The sequence below is a fragment of the Sander lucioperca genome, chromosome 6 (assembly GCF_008315115.2).
Source record: "Sander lucioperca isolate FBNREF2018 chromosome 6, SLUC_FBN_1.2, whole genome shotgun sequence".
Lineage (NCBI taxonomy): Eukaryota > Metazoa > Chordata > Actinopteri > Perciformes > Percidae > Sander > Sander lucioperca.
In genome coordinates this window covers 33,656,244-33,682,008 of record NC_050178.1, presented here as the reverse complement: position 1 = coordinate 33,682,008, position 25,765 = coordinate 33,656,244, and the positions used below count along the sequence as shown (strand labels likewise).

The following is a 25,765-nucleotide window of genomic DNA, read 5'->3' as shown; positions in this document are numbered from 1 at the left end:
CATGTCTAGTTTTACTTTTTGCCTTTGTTGATTGTCCTGCCCCGCCCTGATGTGTTTCACCTGTCGTGTCACCTGTTCCTCATTTGTTCATTACCTCTTGTATTTAACCCCTGTGTTCCCTTTGTCTCTTGTCAGCTCGTTTTGTATTCCCCCGTGTCAGTGTGTGTGTGTCTGCGTCAGCCTCTCCTTTTTTCTCCCTGGTATTAGTTTTTGCCTGCAGCTCACAGGACTCCTTGATTTGATTTTTGTTTTTTGAGAAAATAAATCTTTGAGTTTCTACACTGCTCCTGCCTGCCTCTCTCTCTCTGCGTTTGGGTCCTCTACCTTCCGCATCACAGTCATCTGTCAAAACAATAATCAGTCAGATCTGTAAAACATGGCAGATTCAGTGATTAAACTCAGTGTACAACTGCACATACGTTTTGTCTTACAGGAGAAGCATGTATTTAACCCAGTGTGTGGCAATTACTGTACTAATAAACATGGTTACAATATGTCGAGCAAATGTTAAATTTAAATTCTTTATAGTTTAACTTACATCATCGATTGATTCCTTAGATCATCTAGTTTCATATGATAGGCCTACCAAATATATTCACTAGCTTTACAACTGGGCCCACTAACAGTTTAAGCAGCGCTTTATATTTCAGACTGCAAATTCCTGACTCGCTATTTGCCGTTAGCACACTCTAAAAAGTAGCAAACTGTCACTGCCACCATAACACCACAACGCAAATTGTAAATGCACTGCAACAATGATGCTTAAAACATAAATGTAATTTATCTGACGACAAAGTCCTAATATCAACTCACCTGGAGGAACGTCAAGTAGATTCTATTGTCTATGGCAACATGAAACATTTGACAAGGCTTCTTCATGTAGTTTAATATCCATAAGTGTTGCATTACTGCCATCTATTAGAGAGTGCTAGGATTGTCACTTAACACCGTCATCTACTGGAGACTGTTGGAATCGTCACCAGAGACACAAATATTTTCTGACCACAAACGGCACGGAAAAACAGTTTCAAAAGTACCCACACACACAGAAGGTGATTTACACATATATTTACATTGAAAAATACTAAGTTAATTTACAAATGATGAAATACGAGTTACAAATTAGATGCACAGACGCAGATACACATTTGCGGATACAAATCACTCTGCATTCATTTGTGACTTGTGTTTCACAAGTCACAAATTAGAGACACAGATACAACACAGATTTACGAATACAAATCACTCTGTATTCATTTGTGAATTGTGTTTTACAAGTTGCAAATTCTTATGAGACTGTTTTAGCACCATAAGAGTGGACACTAAGCGACGCACAGGTCTGCTTCAGAGCTCCGTGTGTTTGGGAAAAGTGCTTTATTTGTGATTTAAATAATGGTGCTGATGATTTTTAGAGACCCCCACAGGTGTATGATTTTACTGCTTTCATGGGACCTCATCCTCTCTCTATGGGAGCTCAGCTCCCACTGGCTCCCACGTAATTCGAACCCTGCATGTCAACTTTTAACAGGGGTAGTTGGGGACAGGGATGTGTGTAATATCATGAATGTCTGTATGATTGAATGTTCTATTTTATCTGGAGATCAACACATTCCACCTTTACCCAGTGGCGTGTGATGTAGTGAAGGCAGATAATTGTTGGTAGTGAAACCAGTTCTTGAGCTGCAGCACAGGTTATAGAAACCTGATGCCTTGATTCTATTGCATGGAAAGGCATAACAAAGAAAACTGACTCCAATGCCAAAACTGACTGCGATTCCCGAAGCCGTGGTTTAAATTAGGTTGAAGACAACATTAATTAAAATAAGCAGTACACATACAACAAAATAGAATGAAAGGAAGACAAAGTGCGACCATAGACAAAAACCAAACTATGAATACATTATAGAAAATTATAAAAAAGGAAAAAAAAAAAGAAAGAAAAAGAGACAGTGATGCACAGACCCTTAAGTTTACAACCTTGCCTATATATAGGTACAGTATTCTATCAAAATGTATCCAGTCATATTTTCTAGTTAAATGCTATGTTTATGAGTCGGAACGCCATTAAATGCCCAAAGTGTACGAGTGATACTCCCCCCATTTCAAGTTGTACACCTCCACTTTGTCAAGCAACCTATAGGACAGTTGTTCAAGGGCAGCCAGCTGACCCAGAGCGGCGCGCCACAAATCCAGTGCAGGCGCAGAGGGGGCTTTCCATTCTTTGACCAGAAGTTTGGCCTAACATGAGGACAGTCTGGGTCCAGTTAGAGAGCGGAGGGGTCAGGTCACTTAATGCAGAGGGGTCCCCCAAAATAAACAGGCTAGGGGTGAACGGGATATTCTGGTCGACAATTTTCTCTACGATTGTATGTAGGGAAGACCAAAATGCCTGAATTTCTGGGCAACTCCAGAGCATGTGTACTAGGGTACCATTTTTGTCCCGACACCTCCAGCATTCAGAGGCATCAACCAAACCAACCTTATGCAGCCTGGATGGAGTCAAATAGATTCTATTCAGTATTTTGAATTGGATAAGTCGCGTTCGCAGTTCCCTTGACATTTTTTTTCCCATTTCTAAGAATTCTGCCCCATTCAGCATCTGTGAAAGACACCTTTAGGTCAGTTTCCCATGTCATTTTAAGGGACAATATATTAGAGTCCGAGGCCGTAAGGAACATAGCGTAGTAAGCCGAGGCTTCATGGCCGCGCCCAAAAATTGTTAGGACCTTCTCTAACATGTCACTGCTCGGTGGGACTAATGAAGGGGAGCCGAAGACCTGCACCCAAGGGCGTAGGAACCGGGGGGGACGGAGGGGACGTGTCCCCTCCAATATTGGAGAGAGTCGCATCTGTCCCACCCAAAAATTATACCGCGGAGGAGAAAAATATTTGATTTTGAAATCTTTAACTTGCATGCTTTTATTTTGAAAGCGCAACACAGCGTCTTGTCACCGGCCCACCCCCTCAACGGCTCAGACTGTTTGGGAAGCGGGGGTCTGAAGCTGGCGACAGGTAGTCAGAGGTTAAGATGAAAAGACAGCAGCAGCTTAGTTTAAGTGATTTCTTTCTCATGGGGAAGAAAAGAAAGAAAGGAAATGTGAGTTGGTAATAATTTTGTCCAGGAGGATAATTATATTTTCTGTCTAACGTTAGACTTGTTGATGTTAAGCTGATGTTGTGATTCAACATCTAGCTAACTAGTACACTCTTGTAGGTAAACGTTGTCACTATTAACGTTATTAGCCAACGTTGGCTGGCGAAAATATGAGGGACTTTCCAGTAACGTAATGGACAAAAGCGATTTACACTAAAAACAGTATTTAAGATGATTGTAAAAGAACATGATTTTTCTATTAACTTAACCCATGTAACTTGAAAACGAGCAACGTTACACATCTCCCACATCTAGAAAGGAGTTAGTCTGTCTGTGTGCTTTTCGCTTGTTCATGACATTCCCATCAGTATTTTTCTATACCTTATCCATCTCCACTGCTTTCATATTAGAGATCAGATGAAGTTCAGCTGGAAACTAACAGTGGTGAGGGTGATGCAGGGAGAGCCAGCACTGCAGAGTTGCAGGTAGGTGTTAGGTGTTATATGAAGGGTGAGGTGATTTTAGTTCGTTGAACATGATAAGAAGTGAACACAGTTTAACTTAAACAATAATATAACAAACATGATTTTAATATTGCACTAGCTTTCCCATCAGTATTTTTCTATACCTTATTCATCTCCACTGCTTTCATATTAGAGATCAGATGAAGTTCAGCTGGAAACTAACAGTGGTGACACTGGTGAGGGAGATGCAGGGAGAGCCAGCACTGCAGAGCTGCAGGTAGGTGTTATATGAAGGCTGAGGTGATTTTAGTTTGTTGAACATGATAAGAAGTGAACACGGTTTAACTTATCCCTTGTGTTGTCTTCCCTTCAACCTTGAAACCTGACATTTGTGACGCCTTTTTTTCATAATTTGTTTTTGCTTTTTCCAACGTTTTAAATTTTTAAATTTTTCTTCTACACATTTTCAGCGCTTATTTCTACGTCCAATATTTTTTGATGTAAAACAAAAATTTAAAACGGGCCAATGTGACCTGAAGTCAACACAAGGGTTTTAAACAATAATATAACAAACATGATTTTAATATTGCACTAGCTTTCCCATCAGTATTTTTCTATACCTTATCCATCTCCACTGCTTTCATATTAGAGATCAGATGAAGTTCAGCTGGAAACTAACAGCGGTGAGGGAGATGCAGGGAGAGCCAGCACTGCAGAGCTGCAGGTAGGTGTTATATGAAGGCTGAGGTGATTTTAGTTTGTTGATCATGAGAGGAAGGTTTGAACATGATAAGAAGTGAACACGGTTTAACTTAAACAATAATATAACAAACATGATTTTAATATTGCACTAGCTTTCCCATCAGTATTTTTCTATACCTTATTCACTTATTAAAGGGTTAAGGTTAGGGTGCTTGTAGTAACTGCAGTCTTGTCGCATTGTGTGACATTGTGACTGTTTTCCTTTTAGGGTGTTCAGAGCAGGGACAGACAGCTGAGAGACACTGAAGTCAGGGGACAGAGGACAGAGTCATATCAGCCACACCCAAAACTAATTGACACTCAAGTTCTGTCTAACAGAACTCTCTCCTTTCAAGAGCGGTGGTACAAGGACTTTCCCTGGCTCCATTATGATGCAGTGCAGAAGGGGGTTTTGTGTTTTTATTGCATGAGAATTTACCAGGACAAACTCACACCATTTGCTGTAAAATCAGAGCCCGCCTTTATCACTTCTGGATTCAAAAATTGGAAAAAAGCTATTGAAAAATTTAAAGCACATGAAAGTAGTCATACACACCGTCATGCTGTCTCTGTGACTGCACAAGAAAATCGTCCTGTAAATGCACAGTTGTCCAGTGCTTTGGCGAATCAACAAGCAGACAACAGGCACTGTCTGGGGAAAATTGTCAGTTTCATCAAATATTTGGCACGACAGGGACAGGCCTTGAGAGGACATGAGGATGAAAACAGTAATTTTTATCAACTCTTGAAAGACAAGGCAGAGGATGATGTCATTTTAGCCAAATGGTTGCAGAGGTCCCAGAAAGACTACATCAGTCCACAGATCCAGAATGAAATTCTGTCTAAAATGAGCAACAACATTGTTAGTGGAATAGCTGCTACAATCAGAGATCTACCAGTTCTTCAGTATGCAGTTATTATGGATGGAACACAAGACATTTCAGGGCAAGAACAAGAAAGTATTTGCCTGCGTTATGTTGACAATGACCTGGATTGCCTGTAGAGGTACGTAGACTATTTGGGCAAGTGGAAAACCTGGTCAGGTTGCTTTTGGTAGTCCCTGTGTCATCCTCTGAGGCAGAGAGAAGTTTTAGTGTCCTCCGCAGGCTCAAAACTTGGCTCCGTTCCACAATGACTCAAAACAGACTTAACCATGTTGCTGTTTGTCATGTCCATCAGGATAAACTTGACTTACTGGACAAGAAGTCAGTTTGCAAGCAATTTGTGGTTGCAAATGACAGGAGGAAAAAACATTTTGGCTCTTTTGCCTAGGCCAGTGTTTTTCAACCTTTTGTGTGCCACGGCACATGTTTGACACTGGAAAAATCACAGCACGCAAATTATTGAATGCAGGACTGTACAGTGCTATCCAACTTTTATTTGTAACAGAAAACTACAGAGGAATTGATATTTATCAGTTCATTACATCCATTCTAATGTCTTTTTCGTTTACCTTCACACACCAGTTAATTAGTGGAAATGTGGAAGGATATCACACTCGAGAGTAAAAACAAGTTGGTTTATATGTTAAAATTCTTGATGCTGTTTTTGTCTTTCACCTTAACCTTTGCATGTATCTGTGTCTGTTCATTGAGGCATAAGATACAACTAAGAAAAGAAAATGTATTCAGAAATTTTGAATTCAAATGTTAATCAATATGTGTTATTTATTAATCTACAAAACTGGATGATTAGGCCTGCAATTAAATAATTGATTTGTCAGTTAATTACTGCCATTCAAAATGTGTTTTCTTTTATCTTTACAAATGTATCTTTTTAGTAGAATACAGTATGTTGGTGAATGTTTTGCAGTGTAGTTAATTTATGACATATTTCTGTTCAAACCGTAACGGATCTGTCAGGTTTCCGATATGTGTCCCCCTCAATGTTAAACTCATTCCTACGCCCCTGCCTGCACCAGAAGGTGTTTTAACTGAAAATACTTACATTGTTAATTACGTGGTAAGTCAAATTCCTATCTAAGTGCCTCAAAAGATTTTAGTGTCCCATCATGGTACAAGTCTCCAAGCACCCTAATCCCTTTTTGCAACCAGAGCTTCCAAAGGAAGGGAGATTTATTTATACAGAGCTTGGGATTTTGCCAGATCCCGGCAGACTGGTGCAGATACGAATCAAATTTAAAGATCTTAGCTACTCTCTTCCAGACCCACTGAATGTGTGACAAAATGGGATGTGACTGATTCTGTTGGGCTAATTTAGCTGTGATGTATGCTATGGGTGTGAGAGGGGAGGACACCGCGCTTTCGAGGTGAAACCACGGGGGGGCTCTCTCCGGGGCAAAGACCACTGTGCCATATGCCTAATGGTGAACGCATAATGGTAAAAGAGCAAGTTGGGGACACCTAATCCTCCTCTGTCCACTGGCCTCTGCAGCTTTCGCAGGTTCATCCTGGGGCATTTGTTATTCCATAAAAATGTATTACAAAGTTGATCAAATTCTTTGAAATAGCGCAAAGGAATTCGGACTGGGAGAGCCTGTAGCAAGTAGTTGAATTTCGGAGCACAATTCATTTTAATGATGTTTGCCTTGCCCCACATAGAGAGATAATGGAGCACAGGGAAAGTAAAAACAATGGAGACCACCGCTCTATATCAGCCCACAGTTTGTCCAGTAGGGGGTCAAAATTTGTTTTGATCAGATCCGTCAATATGGGGGGGGAATGTTAAACCAAGATATTTAATGCCTTTCTTAGGCCAGGCAAAAGTGCCCGACCGGAAGAGGGATTTGGGACTTTCTAAACTATCTTTTTAATAAACTGTCTGCACATTTACAATGTTCTCAATGCTTCAGTTAACATTTAGGGACCCTCACTATGCTACCATTGGAATTTGGTGATATTTTGAGCCCTTTTAGTGGTATAAATAGCGATTTGTTTTTACTTTCCCTGTGCCCCGAATACTAGCGTTGTAAGCTAATCAGTGGTCCGCGCTAGCTTGTTTCAAGCTACAAACACATTCGATTAGCATGAAAACATGTCCCAGAGAGCGATCGAGTGGGTACACATCTGTTAATAACCCCTAGGTTCGTTTTGCGCCGGAATTGTCCTTTAAGATTGAGGCTATTCAGGCCTTTTCCAGGGTACATAAACCTAACGGGTCAGGTAGCATATTTTGTCTCTGCCTACAAAACAAAGAGCATCTGCAGAGAACACAGCGTGGGAAGGTTTGTCTTTATGACGGTTCATAAGAAGAAAAAGAAGCTTTTATGAGCTTTGAACTAAAGGCAAAGCTTCATAACCAAAGCGACATCAGTCACACTGAACCATATAGTCATCAGTGTTGATAAACAGTGAAAACTGTTATTGTTACTTCAATAAAAAAGTGAAGTGAAAAGCCGCTATTGGATATCCGATGACTTATATACCTGGCTGGAAATAAATGCTAAACTACACTATGGGGTATACAATTAAAAATGTTTTAAAAAATGTTTTCAGCTGACTTTTAAAAGTTTCCTTGTAATGTTTACATTCAACAAATATGTAAAAATTGTTTTTTATTTTGGGTGGAAAACATTTATAAAAATTTGTGAAAAACCTTCACGGGATACGGAAAAGGTCAAACATTTAGTAAATGTGAGAAAATAATTTGTTAAATGAGAACAAAATTCTTAATTGTGACTGTTAACCATGTTAAAATATATTTGACATTCAATATTTAAAGGACAATTCCAGCGCAAAACGAACCTAGGGGTTAATAACAGATGTGTACCCACTCTGTCGTTCTCTGGGACATGTTTTCATGCTAATTGAATGTGTTTGGAGATATATTTTCTAATATGTGAAGCTTGTAACCTGTAGGCTCCTCACTGTGCATAATGTTATTTTGTTCATGAAAAATTAATATTAATAAAAGAAATCAAGCCACAATATCTCACTTTATTATAGATTTTTATTCAAAAATATTAATTTCTCTGCTGTGGAAGGACTTAGCCTACTTCTTTTTTTACAGATAATTTCTCCAGCCTTTGAAAAAATCCTCTCACAAGGGACACTTGTTGCTGGCATGCAAAGATATTTTTTAGGGCATACAAATGAGGAAAGATTACTGCTCTCTCTTTCCAGTAAGTTAGGGGATCATGAGTTCTGGGAAAAAATGCATCGTTGAGGTATTTTTTCACTTCCACTGTGGCATCAGCTGTAGCATTGTGTATTATCTGGGTTTCACGGATACGATCATCAAAAAGTTCCCATAAACTGTCCTGTGTTTCTACTGGTGTTGATGTTGATGATGATGATGATCATGATGGGCCTGATGTTGACATGTGTGGCTCTGAATGAAAATGAAAACAGCAATTAGTAACAAATCCTAAACTGACGGCATATATGAAGTATAAATTACATGAATCAGATTACATAACATAACATAGACTGAAACTGCTCACCAGGAGTTGTGTTTGAACGCATCAGCGAAGCACACTCCAGTGTGATGTGCTTTTCAGCGTCCTGGGCTTTGGCAGGATTTCCAAACACCACATTTTTTAACCTTGGGTCCAGCAGTGTAGCCAGTGCCAAGGCTCTAAAAGTCTCATACCCTCCACATCTGGACTGCAGACCTTCTTGCAGATGTGAGCCTATGAGCCAAAACATAGAAAACCATATTAATTATAATAATGACAACAATATGACAGTTATGGCCAATTACATAGGTAGTATGGTCATTGTGGCCTACCTAATTGTACAGTTGATTCCTGCGTTGCATGTCCTTTTTTCTGTGCAAGCTTGTGCTGCAACATCCTGTACAGTGGTATAAGCTTTGAAGCAGACACTCTCTGTTCCTCTGACATCTCTGTTGTTGCTAGTTTGAATGGTTGCAGTAGTGACAATGATTGTTGAATAATGTCATACTCAAAACTTGTCAGGGAAGCAGTATCACTGTTTAAATTGGAAAATGCAGCACCCACTGGCTCACGTTGCTCATACAAGCATTGTTGCATGTCGAATGTGCTGTTCCATCTTGTCTCAACCTCCTGTATCAGTTTCAGAGTTGGTCTGGCCATCAAGCCCTGCATCTCCACAAGCTTGTCCTTTGCTTTGCAGCTGGATCTGAACAACCCCACTATCTTTCTGGCTTTCTGGCGTATTTCATTGATGACTGGGGTTTGATCTAGGGCCTTTTTCACAATCAAATTTAAATTATGAGCAAAACATGGCACATGGCGAAGGTGGAGTAGCTGGGCGCTTAGGATCATGTTGTTTGCATTGTCAGTCACCATGCACTGAACTTTGGAGGTTATTCCCCACTCAGCCATTAGCAAGGCTTTAGCCTCCATGATATGCTGGGCTGTGTGGGTTTGGTAAAACCTCCTTACACCCAGTACAACAGTTGCCATCTTTGCCTCTGGTGTTATGTAATGGCAAGTTACACCAAGATATCCGTCCATATTAATGGGAGGACCACATGTCAGCCGTAAGGCTAACAAATTCGGCCTTTTGTAGGTCCTCCATTGTCTTCTCCTTGGTTTTGTTGTCTGTTGTTGTTGTTTGTTGTTTCGCTGACCAGTGTTTTAAGCACCTTCCGGGATGGGAGGACATAGCTTGGATCAAGCTTGTTCACAAAGGCCCTGAAACCCTCATCCTCCACGATGGTGAAGGGCTGCAGATCCTTCACCACCATGTTTAGAAGAGCCTCATCCAATTCCCTCTGTCTGCCTTTTAAAAAAGAAGATAAAACATACTTTCAGACAAATACATTGAAAAAATACAGCTTCAAATAGTGCACAGCTATCAAAAGTAGCCTACTGGTTTATTATTTGGAAACCTTCCTAAACAAAGTTATGTTATGAACGTTTATGCTCAGTGTGCAGAGAAAGATAAAATGGAATGTAGAACTACAACAATTAGGAAAACCAAAATGATGCCTTCACTGGCTGTAGATTGGGTACTCATATGTAGACCTATAAAATGTATATTCACAAAATATTATATTATATTGACAACATATTCACAGTGAAGCTGTTTTTTAACATGATTGGCAGTTGTGATTGGGACGTTAGGTTGTAGGGCTTAGGTTGACACAGGCCTATGGACTTTCTAAACAGTGTCCCAACAGTTTGTTATTATATTTCAATTATAATTATATTTCAAACAATGCATACCTTGCTTAGATGGCCCAGCAGTGTCAGTAGCAGGCCTAGGTACAGGGGGAATGCTACCATCCTCTGCACCCTGCAAAATGGCAGGATGAGTGCTCCTCAAATGGCGCATCATGGATGATGTATTGTTGCAGTAGGCTAGCTGCCGATCACAATACATATATCTCACTTTATTTGGGGTTTCCAAATGGAAATGCTCCCACACCACAGATGTACGGCATCTCTTCTGTGGAGCCTCCATTTTTATCTATCTATCTATCTATCTATCTATCTATCTATCTATCTATCTATCTATGTATCTATCTATTAATCTATTAATGTGTCACTATATGTATACTCTGTCTGTCTCTAGCCTATCAGTCAATGTGTAAATTTAAATGTAAGCCTAAATATAATTAAACAAATCGCACTATAAATGTCACTATATCACCAAAAATCCGCTATCTCAAAATCAAACTCCTCTCACAAAAACCCACAAGGTCAAGATGCGTTGACTTCACTTTTATACAGCTGTGTGATTGTGTGGTCTGTTCCTGACCCTGTCAATCAAACGCTGATTCGAAACACTTGTGAAACACTCCGAAGCTTCATTTAGCTGTAGTCACGTGACATGGGTGTTTTGAATCACGCTTCGGATCAGTGTTTCGAAACATCTGCGCTTTGGGATCTCGACAAAGTTTCAGAACGTCAGTTTCGCGTCAGCCATCCCTACCCTCACTATGCTACCATTGAAGTTTGGTGATATTTTTAGCCTTTTTAGTGGTATAAATAGCGATTTGTCTTTACTTTTCCTGTGCCCCGAATACTAGCGTTGTGAGCTAACCAGCGGTCCGCGCTAGCTTCGTTCAAGCTCCAAACACAATCAATTAGCATGAAAACATGTCCCAGAGAACGACAGAGTGGGTACACATCCGTTATTAACCCCTAGGTTCGTTCTGCGCCGGAATTGTCCTTTAAGGATTATATTTAAAGGTCCTATGACATGCTGCTTTTTGGATGCTTTTATATAGGCCTTAGTGGTCCCCTAATACTGTATCTGAAGTCTCTTTTATATAGGCCTTAGTGGTCCCCTAATACTGTATCTGAAGTCTCTTTCCCGAAATTCAGCCTTGGTGCAGAATTACAGCCACTAGAGCCAGTCCCACAATGAGCTTTCCTTAGGATGTGCCATTTCTGTGTCTGTAGCTTTAAATGCTATTGAGGAGGAGAGGGGGGGGGGCAAGGTGGAGGGTGGGGGTGTGGCCTTGACCAACTGCCATGCTTCTGTTTTCAAGCCATGATGTCTCTCTCTTTCTCATGGGCGGGCCAAATTCTCTGGGCAGGCAAAGCAGAGAAAGGGGGGGTAACCTTCCTCCTTATGACGTTCTTTATATGCTGTTATATTATCAGGGTTTTAAAAAAGCTTGTTCCACCAAAAATACTGTACTTTCAATTTTAAATAGCAGAGCCCTGAATTTACATTTAAAATTTAAAAGGCTCATATTTATGATTTATGATTTCTGACTGAATGAATGAGAAAAAACGAAACGAAAGTGAGAAACAATGGACACAAGTCAAGAGATACTTGTAAACAACTTTATTAAAAAGCTTTACATCTTTGGTTACTAGAACAATTTTCTTCATGTCCCCAAACAGTAACACTTTATTCACAGACGATTAAGCAATATTACACGAGAGGGTTTGATTTAACGTCATTATTGGCACAAGTGCCTCAGTCCTAGCCGCATCACTGAAGTGACATCACTGAAGTGACATCACTGAAGTGCCAATAATATGACTTTAATCAAACCCTCTCGTGTAATATTGCGATTATACAACAACGGTTACCAACAAAATAAAAGTAAAACCTGTATTCATATTGTGGGGCAATTCACTCTCAAAATAAATAAAAAAAGCAACAGAGGGGGCGCCTGGGTAGCTCACCTGGTAGAGCGTGCGCCCCATGTACAGAGAATTGGTCCTCGCTGCAGCTGCTGCTGGTTCGACTCCGACCTGCGACCCTTTGCTGCATGTCATTCCCCCTCTCTCTCCTTTCAAGTCTAAGTTGTCCTGTCAAATAAAGGCCTAAAAATGCCACAACATTTTGTTTTAAAAAGCAACGGAGACGATTTCTAGTCCCTCCCTGTTTAGTCAGCCAGTCAACTTAAGCTAACGATAGGTTTGTAGAGATCATGGGAAACACACACACACACACACACACACACACACACACACACACACACACACAACAATAATTTACATAGCATCCCTTATAGCACTGAATTCATAAATATCCTTTGAATCAGAATAAGCTCTTCACACTTAAAACACACGTTAGCTGGGTATAGAAGTCAGCTTTGGGAAACAAATCAGAATTGATTGAATATTGATTTGTTGATATTTCACAGTTACTCTTAACAACAAATTCACAGATCAAAACTTCCAGTTTTAAACCACTTCAGAGTTCAGCATGAGGCTCTCATCAATTATGATAAAGAGCCTTGAGATGATTGTTTTAAACCTACAAAACCTCACACAAAGCTCTTCAGGTCCTTCGCTCCTCGCGAGTGTCCAGCAGGGACCGAGACGCAGGCCGCCTGAGAGGTCTGTCCTTTAGTAAGTTAACTGTGGTCCTGCAAACTGCAGGCGTCCTGCGCTGCAGACGCACTGCTACATTGGACTGTCAAGTTAAACATGATGCGAAAGGGAGATGCCGCTGCCATTTCTTCTGCTGTTAAACTGTCAGCAGGTGTCCATCTCTCCTCCTTGCAGCAGCCCACAGCTGAACATTTTTTGGAGTTTAGACATGAAACCAGAGCGTCTTGAATTAGGGCTAAAGAGGGATGGAGAGAGAGATTTGTTTAGATATAAGGCTTGCATAAAATAACACTGCAGCTACAAGTTTCTCTTACAGACATAATTTATTAGAATAACAACTGAGGATACACTTAGTTTTTTTTTTTACATTACTTTAAAAAATACATTCAAATATACAGCATATACTGCAAGTTGACAATTAATCCAATGTTCAAATTCTCATGTTCAAAATAAAAAAAATATATATATAAATATATAATGCATAATTTGAGTCCAAAAAGTAATTGAATGTATACAATGGTAAAATAAATGTGTTATAGATTCTGGTTCATAATTGCAAAAACTGCATTTGTTTTCAATATTTAACAATTTAGAAAGATGTGGCTTTGTAGGATATATATTGAATCCTATCTGCTTGTTACAGGAAAGGATTTAACCAGAAGGAATTTTTCATAACTAAACATACACTTACAGTGTTGTCTCAATGAGTTGGGTCTTTGTGATGTTGAAATCCTCCACAGCGTCTTGCTTCCTCCACTGCTGCGCCTCTAGAATCTGGTCCCAGATGTCCGTGTTGACCCACAGGGCCCCGGACAGGGTCAGGCTGACTGGGGTGCAGGTAATCCAGCGGCACAGAGGGCAGGAGACACAGCGTATGCCCCCATCCAGTTTGGACATTTTCTCCAGGCAGGGGGCGCAGAAGGTGTGGCTGCAGTGGAGGACCCGCGGGACCCGGTCGCTGCGTGAGTACTCGTAGCAGCACACGACACACTCGAGCTCTTCGTTTATGAACATGGTGGCTGAATGGTGTAGAGAAGATGTAGCACAGACTGGAAGCAGAGTGTCTCACTTCACCAGACAACCTGCAGCACATGACAAAAAGAAATCAGTAAAAAAAAAAAATCAAATATTCAATATCATGAAGAAATTCTTTTCCTGATAATACATATTTACAATAAAATAAAACAATACAAACACATCTAGCAGCCCTTTTAGAAAAAGACTTACTTGCAGGATTGATATGATAGACTGCTTTACTACTGAAGGCAGTGTGTCTGCTGGGCTGACTGATGACTGCCTGGCTTGGGAGCTCTTAAAAGCATTCATGTAGATGACGTTGCATGCAGATAACACCATTTCCAAAGAAGCACCGTCAGGTAAACAAGTTCTGGGGAACTCCACTCTGAATGTCACACAAGTAACACGTGCTCATAACTTCCAGTGTTATATAATCAAAAGAGTATAGCCTTTGTGAGCAATCTCGATTTGATTAAAATGACGTTTTTATTTTAAGAAAATAAAACTCTGACCTCATTATACAACAACTCGCTAAAATGTTTATGGACATATTAACAGTACGATTTGTCACAGAAGCAGATTAAAAGGAAGGTTTCCTAAAATGCCCTGCCAAGCAGGGTAATTTATTTGCATTTACTATGAAAACATACAATGTCACACAAGATTAACTGAAGCATGGAAATTTGGGCATTTGCTGTATGATCACACAAACGCACTCCCATCATCATCATCATCATCATCATCATCAGTTTGTCTTTTTTTAAGATGGTGCCATAAAAAGAGCTATAGAAAGGCAAATCTGCTTTCAGACACTTTTTCTGTTGAAACAGATACACAGTAGAACCATCTTTACTAAATGCAATGCACAACAGTAAATTATCAGCAGTTACGTGAGCCTGGGCCGAGGCATGTCTGTGCTTGTGTTTGCCCGCACTGCCCTGCTTAGCAAACACTAGACGTTTCCTTAGAATGATTACAGATAAGCCGAGGCAGTTTCTATAAATAAGAGAACAAAAATAGAAAATAATATACAGAAACAAAAATGTTGGTTCTCTTCATGAGTCTCTTCACTTGGACCTATATAGAGTGCTGCTATACTGGTCAGCTGAGCCAATTTAAGGAAGGTCCTGGTCTCTATTTACTTCTCTGTAGACACTGGGCTCACTGCTTGGCTCATGGGTTGACAGGAGAGCACGCCTGGACTCACATCAGACTCTGACCATGTATCAGTAGCTCTTTCACAGACTGGCAGGCCAAGTTTTATGCTTTTTATGTATACATTAATTAAGATACAGATATAAATACACTTGTCAATACTGTTGATGACTTTGTAGGTTGACTTTCAGCGCTGTTTGCTCGGCCTGTGATGCCTCATCAGATGTTAAGCTTTACTACAGAAAATAGATCCTATCGATGAAATACACATACAGACAAGTGCATAAGGTTCTACTTTTATCACATTGTTGTGTACTTTTTGCTGCGTTTAGATTGTTTTGTCCGTCTTTGTCAGTGAGTGCTAATGAGGTGCTAATAAATCAGGTTAGAAATCATCCATTACCCTTACATGGAACACAAGACGGTTCCTATGAGCTTCCATTTGTGCTAACAATACGCAGACATATTCTTGGCACATATAAAACCTCAAAGATTTTAGGCATGTCAACCTTTGACAGGGGTAGTTAGGGACAGGGGTGTGTGTAATATCATGAATGTCTGTATGATTGAATGAATGTTCTATTTTATCTGGAGATCAACACATTCCACCTTTACCCAGTTGCGTGTGATGTAGTGAAGGCAGATAATTGTTGGTAGTGAAACCAGTTCTTGAGCTGCAGCACAGGTTATAGAAACCTGATGCCTTGATTCTATTGCATGGAAAGGCATAACAAAGAAAACTGACTCCAATGCCAAAACTGACTGCGATTCCCGAAATTAGGTTGAAGAAAACATTAATTAGGAGAACCACACAACTGGTCTTTATGGCACTCATTCCCTCTTGATGAAAGCAGCTATGAAAGCAATTTCTCTTGAATTGAGCAGCATCAAGTCATACGCTGAGGAGTCTCTACGACATAATGAATGACCAAGAAGGGAAATACTTGTAGCAGTGATGGGCAGGGGAACTTCTTCTTTGAGAACTACCTACTTAAATGTTTAAGAAACAAGCTTTTATCAGTAATGTTTTATGATATTTAGCATCTTTCTGTTGTTGGGACCTGGCTCCAGCACAGTGCAACAAACCATGTCCTCAGTTCTACACTCTTCAACAACCCATGAGCCAAGTTTATTCCTACTGCTGACATAAACCACTGAAACACAGAGTGAATCGCAACCGTTTTAATAAGCCCCTCCAATCCCCCGGCCTTAATGCCACTCCCATCCACTCCCCCACCTCCTCCTCCCCCTCTCAATCCTTCCTGGGTGGGTGGGCTTTGAGTTGCTGTCTTCCAAAGTCCACGGTAGTGGTAGTGGTGGTGGTGGTGGTGATGGTGGAGGGGTTTAACCCAGGACTGAACATCCCTCCCCCACATAGTGTTTGTAGAATGTGGAGTCCACTAGCTGGCTCACCTGCAGGGGGGAGCATCGCCCTACAACACCGGGTCCTCTCACTCCTGGGCTATGCTCCTCAGCACGTACTTGACTGTATAGGCAAATGCTGCAAAGCCTACAATCACAAAGAGGTTGGCAAGAGCCCCACCTAGAAGTCCATGGTTGCGATTGGCCTGCTGCAGGCCGGGGACGTGGTTTGCACCCCCGAGGGGGGCGGGACCTCCATTGAGGGCGGGGAGGCCATAGTGGGCGTGCTGAGGGTCGCCGTCGGGTACCACATCGGGTAAGGGGAGGGGCTGAGTGCGGGCACTTAACTCCTCCTGGGCCTTCTGTTTCTGCTTCATCTCCTATGGAGGGAAGGAAAGAAACGGGAGATTATTAGGCCAACAAAAAGAGGAGAGAAGGAGGAGAGACAATTACAAGAAGTTAGAGAACCCTTTCGTACATACATCGACTACATCAGGAAACAGCTCACAGAACACTTTATCCTTGAGGTTGAAGGCCAGGCTTTGGGCTGACAGCTGTCTTTTCTGGGGGGGAGGGGAGATAAAAAGCACATCAAATATTTGAGACATCACAGGTGATTTATCACAATGTGCTGTACACTTGTCATTTTGTTTACACTCACTGTGTAGTCAGAGGTCTCAATGCTGCCGAGGGTGGGGCCTTTCTCCACCATGAAGCTGAGCAGACCTGTGAGGATGGTGGAGACGGACCACGCAGGGTTCCACGTGTCTGGATGGAAGTCTGTGATGGACAAACATAACCTGTGGAGGAAACAAGTAAAGTTACACTAAAAAAAGCAAATAGCAAACACGTTCTAAAAAAAATGACCAAAGAAATAATAAAAAAAAATGACCAAAGTAATTAAAAAAAACAAAACAGTTTAAATCTTTAAAGCTATAGTGCGTCGTTTCTGTCTCCCCCATGAGGAATTCTAAGTAAAGACAACAAAACTGTTGGTGCGTCCACATGATACAAGCCTTCCGTGACCGCTCTCCACAAGCAGAAAAAAAGAGGAGCTTAAAACGCAACTTGCTGGTTCAAAGTTAGGACTAACAAGTTAATTAGCAGTTAAGAAATATAGATTGTAGAGTATAGCCTATTTACATTTTTATAATGCAAAAGACGTTTTTTAAAACTTTTTTTTTGTAATTAAAAAATGCAGTGTCCGTCGTCGAATCACAAAAATCGTTATTGAGGTAAAATGTGCAATCAATCGTGATTTCGATTTTAGGTCATATCGTGCAGCCCTACCAGACGACACAATCTTCTGAACACAGCCATACTGAGAAATACAGAGAGAGTTGTGTGGAGATGATAGTCTTAATTAGCTTTGTAGCAGGTCATTTGGCAACGGCTTGAATGTAACAGACGTTCATTAATATCAAAAAGCTTTAATTCTCATTCAATTTATAAATTATAAAACCACATTCTTACCTTGTATTACACTTAAATCTCCCATTTGGTGTTATCATATAGATACTTGGTGGTTTAAAAGGAAATTCCCGAGGAAATATGAGTTTTCCATGATAATATCCTCCTAGGAAAAACAGATATGACGTGAAGATAAAAATAAAAAAACAAACACAAACCACAAAGATGAGCAGTAATCAACTTGCCAACAATGTGACCATTAACAGAAGCTACTAGAGTAGATGCGTGTCAACTTTCAGTTTTACCTTCATATGGAGTTTTCTCAGGACCTCTGACTACATAGTGCCTAAGAAGACAGGAAAGATTTCTGTTAGTGCTACATTTTCCAAATTTTAACAAAAATAACATATTTCAAACGAAGATTTTTTGGTTAAATATCCATCCTCTAGACCTGCATTAATGTGCTAGCAATGGCCTAGAATTGAACTCTACTGACTCTACTTCACTTTAGTGCCTCTTTAAAAAATGTTTTGCTACTTTTCCCATTGTCAAACGAGAGAGGCAACTACTGTCAACGGAGAGAAGCGAGGGATGAAAGGAGGGAGAAGGAGAGAGAGGCAGAGCGAAAGCAGCGTCACATTTTGTATTGTTTTTGCGAAAGTTTTAGTATGTGTGACTAATTTTTAGGAAGACATACGAAAAAACGCATACGAAAATTTCGGACTCAGTGTGCAAGGACCTTAACAGCAAGGTCAAATGTAAGGTTAAAAAATAGGACGCTTGGGGTGTATTTATTTACATATCAAAACAGATACTAGGTCATGTTCTCTGCCCCAAACACCATTGCCATGACTTAGGTGTGCTGTCATCTGTAGGAAAAAAATACCTTCAATTTAATAAACTCACAAGTAGTGAAGGTTTAGGTATAATTAAGGTGTAGCTAGCATGTGGATATAAATAAATGGCTGTTTGACAGGAATGACAACAGGAAACTGGAAAGAAAGCCAAAGAATTAACAGTGGTAGTGATGCTTAAAGGAACACGCGACTTATTGGGAATTTAGCTTATTCACCGTAACCCCAAGAGTTAGACAAGTTGATACATACCCTTCTCATCTCCATGCGTTCTGTAAGGCTGTCTGACAGCTCCAGAGGCAGCAGCCCATCACAGTACATGCAGGTGAATGGTTCCAGCAAATCTACTGCTCCCAATAAGTGACAAAATAACGCCAACATGTTCCTATTTACATGTTGTGATTTGTATAGTCACAGCGTGTACAAAAAACAACGTAACATGAGACACAGCCAGTAGATTTGCTGGAACCATTCACCTGCACGTACTGTGATGGGCTGCTGCCTCTGGATCCGTCAGACAGCCTTACAGAACGCACGGAGATGAGAAGGGTATGTATCAACTTGTCTAACTCTTGGGGTTACAGTGAATAAGCTAAATTCCCAATAAGTCACGTGTTCCTTTAAGACTTGTATTGTTATGACATGCTCTGCTGGAGGTCATCGTCTTAATAAAAACATGCTAATTATCTTTCTTTTTTTTAAGACAGATTTTCTCTGGATGCTTTGAAAGAACACACCCAACTGTTGAACTACTTTCTACTGAAGAAATAGTTTGTATCACATGGTTAATAGTACGATGTCAGCACCAGTGTTGGGCAAGTAATTAGTAATTAGTTACAGTTACTAGTTACTTCTTCCAAAAAGTAACTAAATTAGTTATTCAGTTACAAATTATGAAAGTAACTAGTTATTTCAGAAAGTAACTATTGTGTTACTTTCAAGTACATTTTTAAATGCTCAAATGTGACCCTACCTCCACCTCTTTAATGGAACTTAAAATACATGCGCATGTTCAATCATTTATGATAAATCTGAATATTATAATGAAATGGACACTTAATACAATACATTATTAACAGAAACAATGTACACAAATCTAAACTATTTTAATGTTGCTGTGGGACAAAGTGAGACTAGCCTCCAATCAAATGCCATGTATGTAGATATTATGTTTATATAGTGGATCGATACAAATAACACAACACCTCAACAGGCCACAACTGGGCAAAATTAAATTATGCTTGTTAAGCACTATACCAAAAATAAATAACAAATATATACACTCTTTGTAGTGCAAATAACGTGGCCTGATGTTGATACTTGTGCGTGTGTGTGTGTGGGGAGTAGGTGATAGAGCGAGGGAGAAGTGAGAGAGTGATGGCGATTAGCTTTCGAGCGAGTACCGACTCTAGAGTCATATAGTGAGAGAAACAAAGTGTCTCCTCTGTTCTTTCTGACCACGGTGGAAAAACTGGAGCAGGAAAAGTTAACACTCTCCTTGATTTCATAACGCCATACCCGTCTCTCTCTTGTTGACTGACTCGCTTGTGTTGTTCTTGTGTGTCTGACTAGCGTGCTTTCGAACACCCGCCCAACTCTACCTCTGATTGGCTTACCATGACATTTTACTCAACCTCAGCCAATCGTCAGCATTTATGCGTTTGCGTCGTCCACTGCCCACTAACCAAGGAAGGACAGTAAGTTTAAAAAAAAAAAAAAAAAAGTATTTGCCTCTCGGCTCAGACTCAGATCTAGTTGGTCTGATGAAAAAAAAAAAAACAGCTTCAAATATAGTAACGCACTGCATTTTTTGGCAGTAACAGTAATGGCATTATTAAGATGGGAAGAGTAATCAACTCGATTACTCGTTACGGAAAAAAAGTAACGCTGTTATTTATAACGCCATTATTCCCATCACTGGTCAGCACTAAATCTGCATAGGCATGTTACTGTTGAATCTTTGTTACTGTTCACTGTTGTGGGCACAGCTCACAGTCTCAGAGATAGATGTATTGAAACGTAGGTAGATAAGCCAAAACAAGTGTAAATACAGTGTAAAGTATCCAGTATTTCGCCAAAAAACAAATGCATTGAGATAAAAGTCACAATTGTGATTTTCCTTTTGTTATTTTATGAATCCTCTTGTGACGCCTCAGATTTCTCTTGAAACCCCTTGGGAAACAACTGTTTTAAAACTTTATTTCCCACACACCAAAAAGCTGTTAATACACTGACCCCTGCTGATTTTTATTTTTTTTATAAGAATTAAACCGTTTTTTAATCATTTAAAATATTCCGATTTTATTATTATTATTATTATTATTATTATTATTATTATTATTATTATTATTATTATACATGATTCACAGATTTCTCTGGAAAAGACCCCTAGTGACTTAGCGTCAGAACTAGTAAATGTTTGAACTGGTGATTGGACTGCATTTATATTATGTCACATATTGGGTTCAGGAGGAGGTACAGTGGGTCGTCCATTAATCACAAGGTTGGCGGTTCGATCTCTGGCTCCTGCATGGCTGCAAACTGTTTTATGTAACGTTAGCAGCACCGCGCTCTCTCTCTCTGTTCTTTCTCTAGCTCACTCCACCGCTTTGTTTTATCTAACGTTAGCACCACTCAACATAGCGCTCTGGCTAGGATACTGTAGCAGTAGTCAACCTTTTCTTGTCAAAAAAGACGCCAAGTGTGAACACAGCCTTAGAGCACTGAAATGCAATGTATTGCCTTGGTGATGATGATTCCTGACGGTGGGCCTTGCCAGGATTAAGACCTTACCATTCTAGGATGTTGGAGGGTAGAGGTTCAGCACAGATGTAAGGCACAGGGTCTTTTTTTATCCTGAGGTAATCCTGCTTAAGTCGCTGCGTCGCTGTGGTTGGAGCTCTCTTATTCCCGTTGCTGTTCATCTGAGGATTTAGAGGACATGCAAAAAAGACTTTTGAAATGTATCTTGAAATATGTTACTGATACACAGAGGCACTGTGTATCAGTAACATATTTCAGGTTATATTCCCTTGCAATACTAGGTCAAAGTGTAGCCTTTCTTTACTGCAGATATTTCAACTTTGGAACTGTTCTGCTTTCTGGGAATTTAGCGCTTTCCCAGTTTACGGGTTCTACAGTTTCTAAAATTATCTTTTTTATTTTAGAAATAATTTCCTCTACAGTTACACAGATATCATGATGAATCATTGGTAGGATTGCCAGCAATGAGGATTGTACATAACATATTGTGATAAATCATATTGGCCAGTGGAAAGCTTCAACTGCAGTTTGAAAAACATTACTACAGCTTCAAGTGGAGCAGATGAGAAAACTTAACTGTCGCATGATTGTTGATGGAGATTAGTGGGTGTTTGGTAGAGATTTGGGTTAAAAACCCTAATGATGGCAACTAATTAGGGGTCACTTTAGCACAGTATTGCTGTAATGTAACCGTTCCAGACCTAGTTCCTAATTAAAACTGTTGACTAGGACTGTGGATTATCTAGATCAGAGATTCCCAAAGTGTGGTCATTCTGAAGACTAGTCCCTTAACCCTCGTGTTGTCTTCCCGTCCACCAGGAATTTGTTGTCCTTCCGGGTCATAATTTGAAAATTAATTTCTTTTTCCAATGTTTTTGGCACTTTTCTCAATGCACTCGACACTTTAAAAAAAGTTGTTGTCACTTTTCTCAACACTTTTTTAAATTCATGGTCAATAAACCTAATTTATATGACATTATACCTAATTTTTTAGTTAAAAAAAAGCAGAAATTCTGAATTGTTTTGACTAATAGTTAAGATCAGAGGATGTTGATTGGATCACATTCAAGTATCTGTCAAAGTTTAGTCAGGGTACTGTTCTGAAACAATTTCAATATTTTTTTCAAATGCTATAAAATTGAATAAAACACCCACAATTCAATAAAAGTAATCATCAATTGTACCTGCGAAGAATGTTGTATGGGCTCCATACAACGTGCATGCATCAGTGTTATTTTGGGTAATTTGGTTGTTAAGAAACCCATATTTCTGATATAAAAAAACTTTAAAAAACGGGTCAAATTTGAGTGGGAGTGCTAGGGGCAAATAGCTATTTTTAAAACACTAAGAAGGCTCAACACAACATGAAACTTTGCTCGAAGTATCACTAGGGGCTCTACACCTTAACGAAAGCATTGACAACATTGTTTGTGTACCTAGGGTTTACTAAAAAGAAAGGTTTTGAACAACTCACTGTAGGTCTTGTTGTTTCTGGCCGCTACCACCTCGGCAGTCAAAACGAGTCGATATCCGAATGCGAATGAACGGACTCCATATGAGGCTCCTTTTTCATCTACGAGGTTATATTGTTTTTCAATAACGACAAAACAAGAAATAATCCGTGCATTTATATGGAACTAAGCTTTAGGAGCTTTCCATCTTTACTCTCCTCTCGGTTATGTTGCATTCGGAAATTGATTGTTTTTGACTGACAAAATGGCTGCGGCCGGAAACAACCAAGGGGGTAAGCCTCTTCTCGGACCGCGAAGCCATTTTAATGCTACAAAGCGATCACCTCCCGTTAGCATCCCATTGACTGCCATTCATTTTGGCGCCACTTTGACAGAGAATAACTTTACATCTGAAGCGTTTAAAGACTTTATTTGTGCATTGTTTATTTCTAAAGAAACACGACAATGTATAAAAGGCTCCATTACCTTGTACCTCACGTTATGGCTCCGTAGCAGACGTTTTTGTAAAAATAGGCTAAAGATTGTGTCATAACCACGCGACTTACTGTCGCACAGTAGAGGAATTACTGTATAGTACAGGAGAAGCTTGCAGGCAGTTTCGTCTTACATTAGCTGTTTAAGTTTAATTACTAATGTTAACTAGCATTTTTGTTAGCAATAATTAGCCTGTGCCTATTTTATCTCCTTACATATACCTACGCTCTCCATCTCGGCAATATTCGGAATGATTGAGATTTCTCTTGGCACAGCTACCAGAAGACTTACAACTTTCAGACACGTTGCTCACGTCACATTTACGCCTTCGAGCTCAGTTGGAGGCTGCGCAGTAACGCTCAGCCATCACCTGAAAAGTGCTTCTAAGTGGCCTTCACTGGTCTCCGTCCAGAGCAACGGGATCTGTTGGTCCATTCTTATATATGTCAATGGAAACAACAAGACCAACGGTGAGTTGTTCAAAACCTTTGTTTTTAGTAAACCCTGGGTACACAAACAATGTTCTCAATGCTGGAGTTCATGTGTAGAGCCCCTGGTGATACTTCGAGCAAAGTTTCATGTTGTGTCGAGCCTTCTTAGTGTTTTAAAAATAGCTATTTTGAGGCTAGCATAAAAGTGCCCCTAGCACTCCCATTCAAAAGGCCATTTGACCGAAAAACGAAGATACGGTAAATCTTAAAAGTGGCGATTCCGTCATAATTATGCTTTTAAACGAAAGTTTAACTTGGGTACATTCACAAAAAGACCCTAGGTTGAATTTTGGCGAGAGTTACGCTTTAACTAGGCTACCGGTGGGGAATTTAAACTACAGCAATAAATCAATTTAATGAGCTGATCACCCGTGTTTTGCTTGGAATTGTAGAATAATAATAATCTACTAATAATACTACTAATAATAATAAATACAGCTATTCGGAAGCCACAAATTAATTTAAATGTATGGCCATTTGTTCATATCCCTCATAAAACTAACTTGACTGTGACCTTTGCTCTATTTTATTTCGTTTTAACCATATCTTATATTGTTTTTAATTATAGTAAAATCCCGAGAGTATACATATAAACTTGCCATGCCTAGTCAAGTAAAAAAAAGTGCATTATTTAATTTTAAAACATAGTGGAGTTAAAGTATTATTATTTAATATGGAAATATGCAAGTCCTAGTATTTTGAAACCATACTGCTAGATGTATGGGCAACACGAAGTGTGGATTTAAATGTAACATTACTTTTAACTGTCCTTGCTTCTCAACCCATTGAATTTAAGATAGCTTCCCTATCAGCCAACTGCACCACACTGTCTGCTGACCCAGTGTCATTTGGCTAGCCGACAATATAACGCTAATGAGTTGTACAGTAGCTGTGGAGGAGGGTCTGGCAAACGAGACTAGTTGTACAGTAACTGTTAAAATTATGTCAGCGACGTCACTTCCTAATAAATAACAGGTTAAGTTACTTAGCTAGCTATCGTTAACGCAGTTTATGTTAGCTGAGGCTAATCAGCTAACGTTCCTTGACAAGCTAGCTACACTACTGATAAATCTCTAGCTAGCTAACCGAGCAGACAGTTACCCAACCACCTAACGTTACTGTAAACAACAAACTGCTGATCAACTTCAAACTGCAGAATGACATCATATGTGACTGCCGACAGCACACGACAGCGAATCAATACTGTCCGCCCAGGCAGGCTAAATAAAGCTAGCATGTACAACTGGTATGTAAAGTCCTGTCTGTATGTACGTTATTATTATATGGCGTGTGACGTTACTGTGTTGGCTACTAAAGGCTAGCTAATGTTAGCCAACGTAGGCCGGAACTATGTTTGGCTACCTAGCGTTAGCGGCGGCTAGCACAAACAGTTTTGTTACAACCGAGAGCTAACCCACACATCTCTGACATTTACAAACTAGACGGCAAAAATACATACCTCTCCGGAGAGTCCAGTTAAAATTGCTCTTTGTGGCTGTACACGAAATAAGGCTGCTGTTTCTGTTGTCAATCCCCAAAACGATAAGACGATGACACCAACGTAGCTTTAGCTATCGCCAGCAGGAGGAAAAATGACGCTTCCGGTTTTATTCTTCTTCTTTGTGTTATAGCGGTTGAAAAATACATAAAAAGCGCATCACTGTCACCAGCTGATCTGAAATATAATGCCTAATTATAATCTTTCGAACAGTACGATCATGTTTAATTAATAACCTACTGTTACTCTGGGAGATATGTATTTATAGTCACAATACCCAT

At 39.9% G+C, this 25,765-nt stretch overlaps 2 protein-coding genes and 1 long non-coding RNA gene across 3 annotated transcripts; 1 reads left to right on the top strand and 2 right to left on the bottom strand.

The window, feature by feature from the left end:
• The first annotated feature begins 1,670 nt into the window (after window positions 1–1,670).
• On the top strand, window positions 1,671–16,138 carry LOC116067580. The gene is made up of 2 exons (XR_004109255.2): window positions 1,671–1,799; window positions 15,942–16,138. It is a non-coding gene; the product is annotated as an uncharacterized LOC116067580 (long non-coding RNA).
• Window positions 12,742–14,326, bottom strand: LOC116067526 (RING finger protein 208-like). Its single transcript, XM_031324013.2, has 3 exons — window positions 14,216–14,326; window positions 13,680–14,070; window positions 12,742–13,223 (listed from the first exon to the last, which is right to left on the bottom strand). Exons 2-3 carry the CDS (start codon window positions 14,000–14,002, stop codon window positions 13,133–13,135), a joined length of 414 nt encoding a protein of 137 aa, XP_031179873.1. The 5' UTR covers window positions 14,003–14,070; window positions 14,216–14,326; the 3' UTR covers window positions 12,742–13,132.
• On the bottom strand, window positions 14,588–25,722 carry ube2j2 (ubiquitin-conjugating enzyme E2, J2 (UBC6 homolog, yeast)). The gene is made up of 7 exons (XM_031323964.2): window positions 25,446–25,722; window positions 21,580–21,710; window positions 18,238–18,278; window positions 17,996–18,098; window positions 17,184–17,322; window positions 17,005–17,085; window positions 14,588–16,902 (listed from the first exon to the last, which is right to left on the bottom strand). The coding sequence occupies exons 2-7, from the start codon at window positions 21,708–21,710 to the stop codon at window positions 16,612–16,614; spliced, it is 786 nt and encodes a 261-aa protein (XP_031179824.1). The 5' UTR covers window positions 25,446–25,722; the 3' UTR covers window positions 14,588–16,611.
• Window positions 25,723–25,765: the final 43 nt, after the last annotated feature.

Bases quoted from the DNA above. Each gene is read 5' to 3' on its own strand.
- LOC116067526 (XM_031324013.2), bottom strand. From the start codon at position 14,002: ATGTTCATAAACGAAGAGCTCGAGTGTGTCGTGTGCTGCTACGAGTAC. The intron at 13,224-13,679 runs GTAAGTGTATGT...ATCCCTCTTTAG, and splicing joins CAACTCATTGAGACAACACT to CCCTAATTCAAGACGCTCTG.
- ube2j2 (XM_031323964.2), bottom strand. From the start codon at position 21,710: ATGAACAGCAACGGGAATAAGAGAGCTCCAACCACAGCGACGCAGCGA. The intron at 18,099-18,237 runs GTAAAACTGAAA...TGTTTTTCCTAG, and splicing joins TGAGAAAACTCCATATGAAG to GAGGATATTATCATGGAAAA. The intron at 16,903-17,004 runs GTATGTACGAAA...TTCCCTCCATAG, and splicing joins TGTTTCCTGATGTAGTCGAT to GAGATGAAGCAGAAACAGAA.